The 16,334-nt window shown below is 32.0% G+C and overlaps 1 protein-coding gene across 3 annotated transcripts in view; it reads left to right on the forward strand.

Annotated features, from left to right (window-relative positions):
• Nucleotides 1–11,803, forward strand: part of LOC139086630 (putative tyramine receptor 2) — a 35,582-nt gene extending 23,779 nt beyond the window's left edge. For 2 of the 3 annotated variants that reach the window (XM_070635168.1, XM_070635159.1), the window contains exons 3-5: nt 5,356–6,831; nt 10,760–10,796; nt 10,949–11,188. In XM_070635168.1, the coding sequence (XP_070491269.1) occupies nt 5,562–6,831; nt 10,760–10,796; nt 10,949–11,114 (1,473 nt within the window). In that variant the 5' untranslated portion in view covers nt 5,356–5,561 and the 3' untranslated portion in view covers nt 11,115–11,188. Of the gene's footprint in view, nt 1–5,355; nt 6,832–10,759; nt 10,797–10,948; nt 11,189–11,235 lie in introns of those variants that run through there. The other variant, XM_070635175.1, reaches the window with a different exon arrangement.
• Nucleotides 11,804–16,334: the final 4,531 nt, after the last annotated feature.

Here is a 16,334-nt window from a genome sequence, read left to right on the forward strand (position 1 = left end):
AATAAACCTGAAGAAATGCTTCTAATCATCTTCAAGCTTCAAATTGAGAAAATTTTTACAAATTTTCATTTTTGCAAAATTTGTAAACAAAAATGTTTGTTTACAAACACAATTTGGAAATGGAAATAATTTATGCATTAAATCGCTTAGAATGCACGAAATATAGCTAAAAACACCTTAATGTGTTATTTAATATCGGCAAATATCAAATAAAAGATAAATTCATAGCTAAATTAGCATTTAAATGAGGGAAACATTTTTCAACTGTTAATTTTTATTTGAAAATTGTATTATTTCGAAATTTTGATTTCGAAGAATAAGAACCAATTTCGAAAAATAAGAACCGTCGGCAGCCATTGGGGGTCAGCTTGCTACATTTTATACCTCAATTTTGGACTAAAAGTTTGAAGTCATAAGTAAGTGATTTCTATGTTGAAACTTGCAATTTACTTAGTGAAACCATGCTCCTGTGTGAAGTTAAGACTACTATAAAGGGCTTATGTATGGCTCTGTTGCTGGTTCTGTTGCCTAGTTTGTACAAATTTTCTATCGCCTTAACAGGCAAAGAGATTGGTCACATATTGAGCATGCTCAATCAAGTTCCTTAGCAAGCAAAGAGCATGCATTCATCGTACAGAAAAACACTACGGACGGTACTTAAAAGCGGTTTCTTTGCGTGCTAGACATTGAACGATTGAATGAATGCATTCATAAAGTTGAGTATACCCAGTGTCTTTTAGGGGTCCGCACGGTGAATATACATTCATTCATCATTCTTCTACACAAAGCTCCTGTCGAAACTTTTTATTTTGTCATTTTACACACTTTTCTAAATGTCAGCATTGACATACTTCATGTACATAAATCAACTAACTCTTTCATCTTGAAAGCAAAATTTATGTTGTATTATTGAACAAAGAGACCTTTTTGGAAATACCTATGTCTATTGAGTATTGAAAGTGACGAAAACAGACGATAGTCAATGAAAACTTTGCATCTTTCTAGTTCAGTGGTGAGCAACTATACATTTTTCCTCTTGATGGTAAGCCTCGATCGAGGCCGCACACGGGATAAGGTTTATGGCATTTCTTAATGTGCCGCAGCACACATATTGCCCACCCCTTACTTACTTCGCTGTTCGTATAGAACAATTGTGATCCATGACCTGCCACAGGAGTCGCCTGGCTCTACCGCTGGCTTCCACCACTGCTTTAGTTATATCTGTATTGCTGAAGCAATGGCTGTGTTTTTATGACTTAAGTTACATCAGAAATGGTCAAGACACTCTTTTTAATGCTGCTGAATTAATTTCCATTTAATTCAATCCTTGACTTTATTAAAATACTATTTCTTGGAATTCCAATGATTAGAAATTGAACTGATATTAATGATTTTATACACGACATGTTAACATGAACCATCGATAAAAGCTTTCATCACGAAAAATTCAACGTATATCCACTTAATCTGAAATAAAAATTGAGAACTTCTTTCTTTTCTTGCCAAATCCCCAAAACCAAATTGCTGTACACAAAAAATGTCATTGAAACTTTTTCTACAATCTCTTAACGACGACCTTTGTTGTGCATTTTTCAGCAGGCATGAAAATCTAAGGCTCAGACACCTATCAGAGAATTCTACAGTTAATGGCACGATTTTCCTTAAGATGTCTGAGCCTTGTTGAAATCGCAAATCTTGAACCTTAGAAATCGAACCATAAAATCAAAAAAATGCACAATAAACTTATCGTTTAACCCTTATTGATTATTCCAAGATTATTCACGTCTGTAGTATTATTTTATTACAATCATTGGCATTGAAAATCATTTTTTTTTGCAATAGCTATAAATTTATATTTCCAATTGATGGTATAAGCGAAAATAATGGAAATGGAAAGCTTTCGAAAATGTCTATAATAAATTCCGAGTTCTATATAGTTTGTCTCGTGGTAATAAGTCATTCAAATTTTTGTAGTGTTTGGTAGCTTGAAGATGATTAAGAAAAGTTAGGCTATAGATTTTTTTATTGACAAACTTGATGTCTGGTTTTGGTATAATGTGTAACAGGCGCCAATTTTTTCTCGTTGTGAGGTATATACTTTGGTTTATTGGAGTTTATACTTATTGTCTTAGAACTTTAAGAGGTTCTTACTTATAGAAATGCTTATTTGTATCACTGGCCGTACCGATCCATGGGTTCTCTCTAAGTTGGCGTCGCAAACTGGCTTTTTCCCAGCTGCACCTTTGTTAATTAACAATACCAAGTGCATCAATATTGCCTGTAATAAGCAAGCAATTAGGTAGTAATTGATGCTCATCCCTAGAATTCTATAAACCCTGATTAGTTCCATTACACTCATATGCCTAAACACGACTAGCAATTGCTATAAATCCTACACAGATACTTAAACAGCTTCTATCTATATAAAGCAAAATCTACTTCTAAAACATGTTCAACATAAAAGCACGATACTCTTGATCATGATTAACTTGTTATCCTTTACTTTCAATCTTGTCATGTACAGTCCGGAAATATGATCCAATTTAAAATTGAGGCGGTATAAGCGGCAGTCGAAGAAGTGGAAATAAAAATAAATAAATTTTATTAAAGGCAATCTCAATTCAACTAAAGGATGGGGGAGGTTGACGTACATAAACATAAAAAGTATCGTCAATAAAAAAACAAACAAGTAAGCATGTATCATGAGGATATAAAAATTTCAACAATAAATATATATGAAAGAAAAATAATGAAGCTTTTTATCCATATAAATATAAAATTTGAATGTACATAAACGATTATTGATGCTAAACTTTATTTTTTTCCTCATTCCTTTTTAAGTGAATGCATGAGAATCCCTCGAAGATAAATATTAACATTATGTGAATTATTTCTTGAATATAAAAAAAGACAACCCCAAAGCGCCGAGAGGTTATTCCTAACTTTTTAACCGCATTTCTGATCAAAATGACGCTCATAACCTCACTTTGATCGGGTGGCTGGCTGGTTGAGGCACCGAGATCTCAACAACCAGACATCGTAGAGACCTCTTGTTTGAAGTATCATCTTCGTTCCATCGAGTTGCTTGGTTTGGTAGCTTAAAACAATGATTAAATGCTATAATTAATGATTTTTTAGTTTTCCATTCAAAAAACACGTGTTTTTGAAATTTTAAATTATTTTCGACCGGTAATTTTCAAAAAAAAAATTGACCGTTATTTTTCATACAATTTTCAACTCATCTACAAATGCTTGTCTATTTGAATTTAATTGTGCTAATCAAATTCTGATCGCTTAGCAAAATTGCGCTTAAGTCCCTCGATCAAAAGCACAAGAACTTTTAACATTTTTTTTTTCGCGTATATCTGTTGATAAATATTGGGGCGAGGATGAAGTTACGATACATATATATCAATGTCACATGTTTACATATACATTACATTACATTGACATTTCCCCCCTTTATTTTGCAACAATCGATTTTCAATTTAAAATTCATATCAATTGAGTTAGTAAGCATAAGATGTTGCGTTGGCATTGACAAATTTCATCACGTCCATTTTTTCCAATGATTTAATTCCAATCACGAGATGTTGTTTGATGAAAAGTTTGATTTATAAATTCTTAATAACTTGATGCCATCCTTCTTAATACGTTCTTTGGAAATCCACTTAGGTGTTGTACTTCCTTCGCAGAAGTAGAAAGAAAAATAAAGATAAAAGTTTTTTCACAAACAAACATTTTTTTACAGCATGTAAAGGAATAAGTTCGGCAAATATTTTCACAGAATTACATGAGAAGGAACATGTGAGTGTTCCTTGCTGCACCCACGCCTGTATTAATATTTATTTTACTCTGCAAAGTTCAATTTATTTTTATGAATTTTTAACTGCGACTTGTCTGGTTTACGATGTAAATTACGACATAAATTTTCCATTTTAAATCCTGCTTACCATCCTACATACTTTGTATTTCTAATGTCTGAAGCCCTAGTGACACAAATGAAAAGACTCCGTCAAGTCTACTTCATGATTGCTTTCATTAATGCCAAATGGCGACCGTCTTTGTGTAGAAATCATATAATCACGTAGTACTACACTTTTTTCCTGGAAGGCACATGCCGTAGAAATTACGGAAAATGCGTCGTGATTCAAACATGATTCTGGTGAATCTCAGAGTCATGCCGACGTTTGATCAGATTTTTCGTATTTTCTATGCTGTGTGCTTTATTTGTTCAAGCGTAGGCTATGGGCTATGGGCTTAGGTAGGCTATGGGTACGAGATCAATTATTGTTTTGATACTTAAACAAACGGTCGACTGAAATTCAGAAGTCGACTGAAATTTAGTCGAAAACTCGACTCCGTGTAAAATTTAAGGTGATCCAGAATTTAATGGTTTGTCTAAATCTCATATCCTTTAAATGTTCCAAGTTCTAGCTGGAATTGACAAGTTTATTTTCGACCAGTTGTATATAAAATTGTTCTATTTACTTCCTTACATATTTCGCTGGATGTACAGATCAATTGTGATCTTCTGCCTCTTTCAGATGTCGCCTCATACTGGTCCTGTTGCAAACTATTCCAAGAACGACTAAATCGGATATGCCATTAAGTATGAGTATTATTAAGCTGCCAATAGAGGGAAAGATGGAATCAAAACTGTCAATCTTTGTGTTTTGTAATAATCGAAATAATTTTTAGACCAATCTGTCCATTGGAACATTTAGCACATCACTAGAATCTAGCAACTTCTAGCACCTTCTAGCACCTAGCCCTTAACATCACTAAAATAAATCTCAAATAAACACGTATTTTATTTGTTGTGTAAATCAGTTCATTTTACAAAAACTTTCCATCTACAAAGAAGATCTTCCTAGTATTAATGAGATGAAAAGTTTTAATGTATTTGATTACACAAAGTTTAATGCTGTTAATAAGAGGAATAGAGAGATAGAAACTAATAAAGATGTGTGTCAAAGCATAAGTATAAAAAACTTCAACGTTAATTAAGAAAATTACTTTCATGCTGCCTGACGATAAAATTTATTGTAGATGTAACTGGAAGTAACAAAGTTAAAAAGTATCATTAGTTAGTCAAAAGTGAGATATAGCTCAATTATAATGACTTAAAAATATTGCGAAAGGAATCAGTAAATAAATCTATAAAGTTCTTCATCCCTTCTCACATAATTAAATTAAAAAACTTTCTCATCATTCAGATCATCTTGTGCTGTATAAATTCAGTCGTCGTCTCAGTTTATTAAATTGTCATTAAATCCAATGCTCATTCTAAATATTATTTTTCTATCCTCTGCATTTAATTGATATCGTTCCTTTCCATTTTGTCATTTACAGATTTTTCATTTCCATGCTGATGTTGCTGTTACTGCTGCTGCTGCTCTCTTCATGATTAAGTCACACTGTGGTGATGGCATTTAATTGAGAACAAACCGAGGGGGTGTGTTCATCAGTGCATAGCAACAGCCGTACTACCGGAAACAATAAAAAAATTTACAGACACAGACATAGCAACAACAACAACAAAATAAAAGGAATCCACCATGACAATTATGACATCAAATAATTATTCCAATTTCACATCAACTTCAAATCACAGTGGAAATGGAGATGACTGCGAGAAACATGAGGCGATAATGTATGAGAGTATATTTGGTATATCGTTAGCAATGCCTCAGTGGGAGGCTATAGGAACAGCTGTAATTCTATCTCTCATAATTATCATCACAATTGTTGGAAATGTACTTGTTATACTATCCGTTTTCACATACAAGCCACTACGTATAGTCCAAAATTTTTTCATTGTATCATTAGCTGTGGCGGACCTGACAGTTGCCATATTAGTGTTACCTTTAAATGTTGCTTATTCAATTCGTGGACGGTGGGATTTTGGTATACATATATGTAAAATGTGGCTTACGAGTGATGTATTATGCTGTACAGCATCAATATTAAATCTCTGTGCCATTGCTTTAGATAGATATTGGGCGATAACGGATCCAATAAATTACGCACAAAAGCGAACGGTAGAACGTGTACTCATATTAATCATTGGTGTATGGCTGTTATCATTACTTATTAGTTCACCACCACTTTTAGGTTGGAATGATTGGCCAGATCATTTTGACATAACAACACCATGTATGCTTACACAAAAAAGAAGTTATGTAATATACTCGAGTCTTGGCTCATTCTTCATTCCACTCATAATCATGACAATTGTATACATCGAAATATTTGTTGCAACACGTAGACGATTAAGAGAACGTGCACAAGCATCGAAAATTAATGCAATGGCACTAAAAAGTAATATAGCGGCTAAAACAATTGAGCAAACAACAAACAATTCTGGCTCCGGTGGAGATCGTGAACGTGAGTCAATAAGTAGTGAGCTTAATCACAACGAAGGACATATGGATGATGGTGATGGAAATATTTTAAATTCAAAAGATAAGAAGCGTAAAAAGAAAAAAGATAAAAAGAAAATGACAAAAGATTCCGTCAAGGATCATAAGAAAGATAAGCAAAAGAGTACTCAAATGTTGACAATTTCAAACGAAAATTCCGTTACTGATGTACATGATAATGACAATGAAAATAATCAACATGGGAATACTGATTTAAGAACATCTGTGATTGAGATCGATAAAAATAATAGCAAGCTATGTGAGGTGGCAACTATGATAAATAATAACAATAACAATTCAATGTGCCATAAAAAGTCTGGTGCTGTTTATCAGTTTATAGAAGAGAAGCAGAAAATCTCATTGAGTAAGGAGAGAAGAGCTGCAAGGACATTAGGAATTATTATGGGTAATATAAAAAAATATAAGAAAAAAAGTGAATTCAGAAAGCGAGAATGTGAACTTTCATGTGATGAGATTATTGCTGGTAATATATTAAGCTGAATAGAATGGACACAAAGGGGATTTTTATCCATATCCTCTATATTTCATGATTTTAAGCATTTTATTCTGAAGGGAATGTTTAGTGATGTCCGTACTTTGTTGTTCTGTCATTTAGCCTACTCTTAGTGCTTTTTAGTTGTGATCAAGTGACACAATCAGGCACAAATTCAATTTTATTAACATTATGCGTGAATTTAGCAAAGTTCGAAGTCGATTCTGTGGAAAAGTCTATTTGAGTCGACTAGATTTCATAAAAAAATTCGAGTCGTCTTCGAGCTCTGAAAATTAGAAAGGCTGAAGTTCAGAATTAGTGTGGTGATGGATCAGAGTCTTATTTGGATGTTAAACCATGTGTAGACGAATGTGGCAATGAGTGGGCCTCAATGGTCAAGTAGCTAAGTTTCAAGTCCGAAGTCTGTAGTTCTATGTTTTAAGCAGACATTGGTTCGATTCCTATCAGAAGACAATCTACAAATCCATAATATAGAGAAGTAGTGAGCAATAATTTTGTGTCACGACACACCTTAAAGTGTCAATATAGTAATTCTGTTCAACATTATGCTAATTGTGATCATTAAGATCTTTTCGAAATCAAAAACCACAAAAATATGGCCCTAAATTAGAAATTTTAAAGATTTTTCACTGTAAGCTAGTTTCCCACGGCTAACAAGCTGTCCAACACTGACATATAGTGTTGTTGGTAACTAACATAATGATTAACATGATGCTCATAAGTTCACAGCTAATAACTATAACATATTATTTACAATACCTCGAGGACTACTCTGATAAATTGTGTTTTATGACACGTTATTTTATCGCTTAAAGCTGTTACATCCTGAAATAATCATGAATAATATCTCTGTCAACAGGTTTCATAGGAAATTGTTGATGTGGACTAATGTTCGCTTTTAAATGGCAGATGAACTATAAAGTTAGTTAAAAATTGCAGTTCTGCATATTTAAAACGCAGATTATGCAGGTTTTCAGTTTATGAGCCAAAAAAAGTCAAAAATTGTAGCTTTAATAGGACACAACATTAACGACAATAAAGCGCTCTCGAGTCAACATGTCTGCAGCACTTTCAACTCTTCTTAGCTCTATTCTATTGTATAACAAGAACATTTTCCATTATTTTTAATATTCCTTGGCTTAAATGCTTAGCCATTTATCTAATGGTGTTTTTTTACCATATTGACACTGCTCAAAAGCCCAGAACTTTCGGATTATTTTCCTGATTAAAATGCTCTCGACATAAAATATCGTATGAATTAGGATATAAATTTATCTTGTTGTTGTTGCTGCTCATACTGCCTATGAGTAATAATGGCAATAAGTTTAAATTTACGACCTATGAGCTCGTAAAAATTTCGAATGGAAAATCACCATAAAACAACTTTTTTGGTGAAAAGGACATCCAAACTATTTTCAATCATTCATAAATCTTTGTTAACAATTTTATGTCTCTTGTTTTATGAATGTTCCTTGTGTGTACCGAAATTAATTTATGAATTTACTGTGAATGTTCTGATAAAAAAGGGAATTGCTCTTTGTTTGGATATAATTGAATTTTAAAACAATGCTGGATGTCAGAATGAATGCCTGAGAGAACTTCATAAAATTTGTGAATATTCAAAATTATTAAAAAAGCATTTTTTAATAAAATTTCATTTCATTTTCATGAATTCATTGTGAATATTTGCTGTCGGCAATTTCAAGTTGTCTTTTAATTTGTTCAGTCTTTCACAAATTGTCAAAAAAGTTTTTGCTTCAACTTAATAACTCTGGAGACATCCAGGCTTCCTTATTTCAGCATCAACTTTAAATAGGAAATCTAAATTATTTTCATTTTATAACTGTAGAATAACAAAAGAACAATTATATGACAGATGGCTATGTCCAGGGATCGAGATGTGAATTTGTACAAAAAAGGGGGGTAGCTGTTTGGTATATTTATTCGAAAAAGCCTAGCAACTTGAAGAATTTATTTATTTAAACAAATTTATTTCTAAAAATCGCCTTCAGTCATCCCAAAAATAGCTCTGCATGTGACTGGACATTACAATTATTTTTCATACTTCTTCTTAAAAGCCAATTATTGCAACTTTGTGCTGAAAACCTCATTAAATAAATAAAAAAGTTTCTCTCATCAGCAGAATTTTGTGGACACAATTAATGTAATAACAAGTGGCTCTAATGCAAAATTTCCCAAAATTGCGGAAATACTGGAAGACATGTTGGCATGTGAGGAACGTTTTGATAGATAACTTTGTCTATCTAAAGTTTTTGTTCATTAAATCGTCTAATGCAGTGTTGTCCAAACTATGTGTCGTGAAAATATTATGTAAATGTGATGATCAGCATGCCGTATGCGCTTTCAATCGTGACTTTCCTTCAAGGTGTGTAGTGCCACAATGAAACTTGAACAACACTGGTCTAGTGAGATTAAAATATTCATATATTAAATTTCACATGTGGAACTGATAGTAATCTTTATGTAAATATTTATGGGCAAATTCCACATCGACAATGACAATAAAGCATTGAGCCTTTTGGGGAATTTTTGCATTATTAATTATTTCTTAAATAACTTGCTAAATTCTTTGGCTGGGTAAACGTGGCTAATGGCTGATGCTATATCCACAATCTTTCAACATACTCTCCACAGCTCGAGATAGTAAGACCAAGACAACAATTCATAAAACTAGCTCTGAAGCATTGAGCAATCAGAGATAATTTCTCCATTATTCTAACCTTACAACACCATTTATCCTGACTAGATTCAACACTGTTAGATAAAGATCTGAATAGAAAAAATTGGTATCAAATGAATATGACCCGCAAGAGAATAATCAAGATATGCATGAAATTGAATCGCAGCCATGCTGTGGACAAACAATCGTTTAGAATTGTTCAGTGTTGGTATCTTGCAATTTAGTCTGTTTAGTAAGAATTTCAGTGTACAATATTTATTATGCTTGGGTCTAAACACTGTCTGAGTATATAATTATGGTAAAATTCTTGTAGATTCCACCTTGTTTTGTTAAATATGTTAAGGCAAGACAAGATCATGACAATTATGTGTGCAGCTTTTGTGGGACATTTTGATTATAGCATAGGTCGAGTGACCTTACCATTCCAAGTCTGATCATGGACGACATCCTTTGGACGAAGTACTTAGGATTACTTTGAAGTCCGATTCCAGACACATTACTCGGTAACCAGAGGTGTCCGCAGTACTTCAGAGGACATCACGAAATTGTTTGACATTTATCAAACTTCCATTAAATCTAAAGTATATGACTAGACATGCAGTCGTCTAATCATAGCCTGTTCCACTCGGGGATATTCAAATCAAATGGTATATTAAGGACTCATGAGTCAGTCCATTTTGACTATGTTTCTAAGCAGCACAACATAATTACTAGAACGCTGCCCGTGTAGGTGTACTGGATTCAACAGGAAGACTCGTTGAGACGACTTCTTTATGATGTTTAACAGGTTTTTGATTTAGACATCTGCGACTTACAGACCAACACTGATCGTTAACAAGTAAAAGAATCTCTCCCATGGTTTATAGAATTAAATGGCACAAAACAGTAAGCCATTAACAAAACGTAAACTGAGACAGTCTTTGCATTTATTTCTATCAAAGACCCGTTAAATCATAGCACACAATAAACAATGTTAGCATACTCATCACAGAAAGAACAATGATAAATGCTCTAAACTTTCTTCCATGTTATCGCTTATCCTCTTTCATTATGTGCATAGTTTTTCATTAAAATTCTTTTCTTTTTTTTTCATCCACAAAACAATTTTTTTATTTCTAGGAGTATTCGTTGTGTGCTGGCTTCCATTCTTCCTCATGTAAGTTGCATTCTAATGGGAATTGTATAAATCCATTCATACACTTATAACAATACACTTTTATACTGTGCATGTTTTATGTTTCAAAAAAGAAAGAAGTGAGCAACAAGGAAATGAATTCTATTATATCCTTTTATTTCATTTGTCATTAGGTATGTAATTGTTCCATTTTGTCCTTCATGCTGTCCATCCGATAAGCTTGTAAATTTTATAACATGGCTTGGGTACATCAATTCAGCACTCAATCCCGTCATATACACAATATTCAATATTGAATATAGGAGAGCATTCAAGAAGTTACTCGGCATTCGAGCATAATGGATGTTAAGGAAATTGTATTATCGAACCGATGGAAGTATAAATAAATTAACATTTGTTAATGGTAGAAGAAATGTTTATTTTTATTATTTTCAATTCCATTTCTGTTCTGGTTCTAAAGCCATAATTAAGGGATGTTATTGGATGATTGAATTGATTAAAAAGGGTGTGATGAATTTGAAAGGAAATTTTTTATAGTCCTTAAAAAATATGAAAGAAAATTTTTATAAGGATGGAAATCCATTGTGTTATGTAATAAATGACAAAAGAAAAATTAAAAAAATATATATTAAAACGTGCCGTTATTGACTAAGAGACGAATCTCGGTTTTTCTTTTAAGATTATGAATAAAAATAAGAAACAGGGTTGTTAAAGTTTGAATTTTTTTGAGGATCGGGATGAATTTTTAAATGAAAAGATGATGAAATGGATGGGATTTATTTCAATTTTGTGAAATTTTTTGTAAAAACCAAGTAAAAACTGAAGAACCTAGCTCCCAAAATTCTTAACCACCAACTAGATTAACTAGATTCAAGAAATTTGACTAACATCACATCGCGTAGTCATTATGTCACCGTTAGGGATTTCAATCTTAAGATTAAATGTACAGAATCCCGGAATTACATCCCATTCAATCCCGAGATTGAAAACCTTAATCGACATGTTAACGGTAGAACATAATGGTGACCTAAATTATCCTCGACGTCCATTTTCGGTCAATTTTTTAGGCGAAAAATTAAACTTTCCACACCGTGTCATTCGAGTTGATTATTAGGAAATTATTAGATAATATTAGATAACACCAAATTTATCAATGACGTAGCCTTAAAGGAGTCGTCACTTTTTCATTTATCTCTCTTTGATCTCGGATATATCTAAAATCATAATGTATTAGAGAGATCTTTTGTGATGGAAACTGAAAAAATTCAAATATTGCTCAAATTTGTATAGTAAAACCGTTTTTAAGTTTGATAATAAAATTTAGGAAATTGAAACTTTAAAACTATTTCAAAATGCTCTGTCTCTAAGAAATGGAGAAACTGTTGACTAGTTTGGTTATTTTTAGAAATTTACATCTTTACATTTTTGTAAAGATATTCTTTATTGACTAGAAATTAGCTCCAAAAACACATGGCGAAGAAATGCCCCTAAATTCAACTCCTGAATGATCAGTTTGGCATTGATCACAGATTATATTCATTTGTATCTATATATATATTCATTTTTCTAAGATCATAGAAGGAACGAATGTAATATGTAAATGCAATTCAGAGCAATTCATTTATTTTATAGATTAAACGTCAATCTTTCTCCTGTCTCCATTTTATGCAGAAAAATCCTCAAAAAGAATCCAGAATAATTTATCATACATCATTAGCATGTGTGTAAGCACTTAAATCCATAAATTCACTAACAACCCTGACTGCAAATGAAAAATTTATCTTATTTCTGTTATAAGAAAATATAAAAAAATAAAAAAATATGAAAAATCTTTCTTTCCAATTTTTTCTTTTTCTTTTGTTTTAAAAAGACTGATTTAAATTAATTGAAAAAGTTTTATAGGTCAACATGAAGTGACTTTATAAAAATGATAAAGAATATATCCTTGAAGATCCATAAAGAAAAAAAAAACTTTTTTTTTGTCTCCAGGATTTTAAATTTTACTATTTTTTGTTTTAATTTCACATTTGGGGTAGATTGTTGGAAATAAAGATGGGAAATTCGTTGATATATTTGAGAGATGAGCCCCCGAGAATATATCAATGAATCATGTTGAAATATTAAAAAAAAGAAAATAAACTGTAAAAAATGTACAAAAAATAATGTGAAGGAAGAAGAACTTGTCACAAGAAATGAAGAAAAATTGTGAAAAATTTAAATGTTTTAGTGATGAAAATAAAAAAAGTTTATCTCAAAATGTTTAAAATTAAAATGAAAAAGTCAGAAGAAGATGAGAAAAAAATAAAGAAAAAGTGAAAAATGTTGAAACATAAATTTTAGTTTTCTTGCCTCTTATTTCCCATTATTTTCAGAAGGAAGTGCATCTTTTCTTTTCAAATACATATGTAATTTTGTCATACGTATGCTCATGAAGTTCTTGAAAAACTTGTTTTTGATGCTTACTATCGTAAGAATTATAAGAGTTGTGGTTTTTACAACTTTTTCAACATAAAATTCAATTTCTACAATATTTCAGTAGTTCCTTACTTACTTCGATGGCCATACAGATCAAGTGTGAACCATTTCCTCGCTCTATTGCTAGCTACCGCTTGCTAATTAACAATAGATCCTTGATTTTATCCAATTAAAATTGCCAATTTTACTTGATCCAATGTAGTTGCTAAAGTGATGTTATGTCATCTCGTGGAAGGAAAGATCATCGCGTATGGATTCCTTGACGGCAGCGTTACGGTTAAAAACTACTGGTTTAAAAATGTTCACACGCTTGTGGCAAGAAATGACAAATTGTAGGTCTTCAATGATAAATTGTAGGCTAACATGTATGTTTAAATAAAAAATTCCTTGTCAATGGCTCGTTAAGAATTTCAGGTCTGCATTCATGAATGAATTTTAAGGTGCATCCCAAAACTTCGGGCTCTCGCATTTTAAATGCAGAAAATACAGACCTGTGGTTCTTGGACGAATACTAGTTTAAATGCCACAATGATATCTTTTTGTATACTTTAAACATTCTCCAAGAGAATTGTTCATTCTTAATATCCAGCTTCAAAATATCTCTGTCGTATAAAATTACTTGATTAACGTCACTAAAGCTATGTCTTTTTGATATATCACGATAAGTAGCATCTTAGACAATTTTAACTCTGACTTTAAAATGTTAGATTCCTAATTCCCACATTTAACATGATCTAAAACTACGATTGCTATACGAGAACATTTTCCACAATTTTCTTATTTTCCCATCATTCAGTTCCGACAGCAAATCCTTTTTCTTCACTCAATCTACAGCAGTATATCAATTCTATCTACTCTGGGTAAGTAATTGACATGAAAAATTCAATTGAAATTCTCAATATCAAAGCTACACAAAATGGAAGAAGACAGGCATCTGAGATTGAAGACAATAAGAATTGATTAATTTTGTTCTCTCCTTTTCGTTGTAAAATTTTCAACATATTTTATATTGAGAACAGATTGAATGATGAAACTCAATTCGGTACAAGATTGAGAGGATGCATGTTTTGAGAGATGAATGAAAATTCTTCGACATTTTCAATGAAAAGCTATAAAAATTTGAATTAAAATTCATTTTACCTCTGCATTTTGCATTCATTATGGCAGTGTTGGGTAATCTTTGTACTGCGGTGCTCTTGTTGTGTTGTAGAAGGATCTCAAGTCATGAATAAAATTGAAAAACTCCAAAATCGTCAAAAATTGTTAACAAATCGTCAAGAATTTAAGAAAAACTTTCTAATACCTAATTGTGTCCCGTGACTCAAAGAAGCCCATCCAACACTGCATTTTAGTCATTTCCAATAATGAAATTATTAATTTTAATTAATTTTAACTCAATCGAGTTCGAAGATTAAATTTCAATTCCGATATTGTGTACGATTATTGGACATTTCAATAAATGAAATGAAATTTAATTTAATGGCTTGCAATCGGTAGTCATAAAAATTATTTTAATGATAATGATGTGCTGCGGAATTTCAATTATGTCATAACCATCCTGCAATTTTATTTTAATTCACTTTCTACGGTTTTTAAATGTTAAATTATGCATTTATTGACATTTATTCAGAATTAATTTATGAAGCTAAGATGACCGTCTGGACAGTTTTGAGTGCTGTGCTGAAATGTTTGGATTATTATCAAGTGTGTCTTTAAAAAAGGTTCAATGTTTTGTGATTTTTAATATTTACCGCAGTGCTGTCCTAACTTTTTTGAGTCACGACACATCTTGGTGGAAAGACTCGATCAAAATCGCACACGACATACGACTTATGACATTTCCGAGCACAGTTCAATCTACATGATATGTACAAATTATTCATGTCAGTCAAGTGGTTGCCATATGACTTCCAAGTAGCAATTTTCATGTAAAGTGCCCAAATAATGCCAATTTTATGCCATGTGGTCACCATCATGAGTTCATGTGTTAATCGGACTAGCACAAGATAAAGAGGTCTTTATACAGTTGGGGTTACAAAGTTCAATAATATTTTATTAAGGACGAACGGAAGCAAGTTTATTTCAACAATAAAATTCCGTCGAAAAATAACAATTTACAATACTAAAGTCAAACTCTCAAGAGATTCAGTCTCGATCCTAAACTAACTTTTCCTCATATTTTTCCATTTTATTACTCAACTGGACTCAAAAATCTGAGCATTGACCTTTCTCTTCAAATAATGACCCAACAAAAAAAAAAAATTATTGAAAATTTACATTTAAAAGGTTTTGACTTTATGGCTTTTTCAGCATGCTATCAAAGCATGAAATCAATATTTAAGTGATTTTAGCGGAAAAAATTAATGGAGTCATTAATAATTCAGGACATTTTTCGATTTATGCCAAACATCCATCAAATGTATTGAAATTGAATCTTCTAGGAAATACCATCATAAAATTTCTGTAATCAATCCTCATTATGGTTGAATTTATATCGTATATTAATTTTAATTGGGTCGGATTATTTACAAGATCAAAGATTAAAAGTTATGGATGGGATCACTTCTCTTCTTATTGTTGATGAAGTTCTTTGAAATTCAAAATGTTGAAATTTCGTGTTTCTTCTTGGGATTGATGAATTTTTGTTAAGAACCCAAGAATGTAAAGGACTTTTTCAATTGTTGACTGAAAAAGAAGCGTACGGTGACCCCAAATCCTGGTTATGCTTCTTTTGAAAAATCATAACAGGGAACTTAAGAGAACTTCAAGAATTGAACGAGAAAGGAACGCATAAAGTCTGCTCTACCCTTCGAGAACTTCTGCCAGTCCTTTTCTACACATCCAATCCAGGTACTTTGGTCTTCCTCGAGATCTCTTACCATCCAAAAAGTTGACCCTGAACACTTCTTCCTAATATGTCCTTGATCTCCTTTCAAAGCGTAGGTATAGCAAGAATCTGCTCCGCACCAAATCTACAACCTGATGTGCCATTTGGAAGTGACTTAATTGATTTAAAATTAAACATTCAATGACCTTGTGCCTCTAAAAATATTAAAATTCACCAAATGAACAAATCCAGCTTCA

Source organism: Chironomus tepperi, unplaced genomic scaffold (assembly GCF_022539635.2).
Source record: "Chironomus tepperi strain 1889 unplaced genomic scaffold, CSIRO-AGI_Ctep_v1 contig_9, whole genome shotgun sequence".
Classification (NCBI taxonomy): domain Eukaryota; kingdom Metazoa; phylum Arthropoda; class Insecta; order Diptera; family Chironomidae; genus Chironomus; species Chironomus tepperi.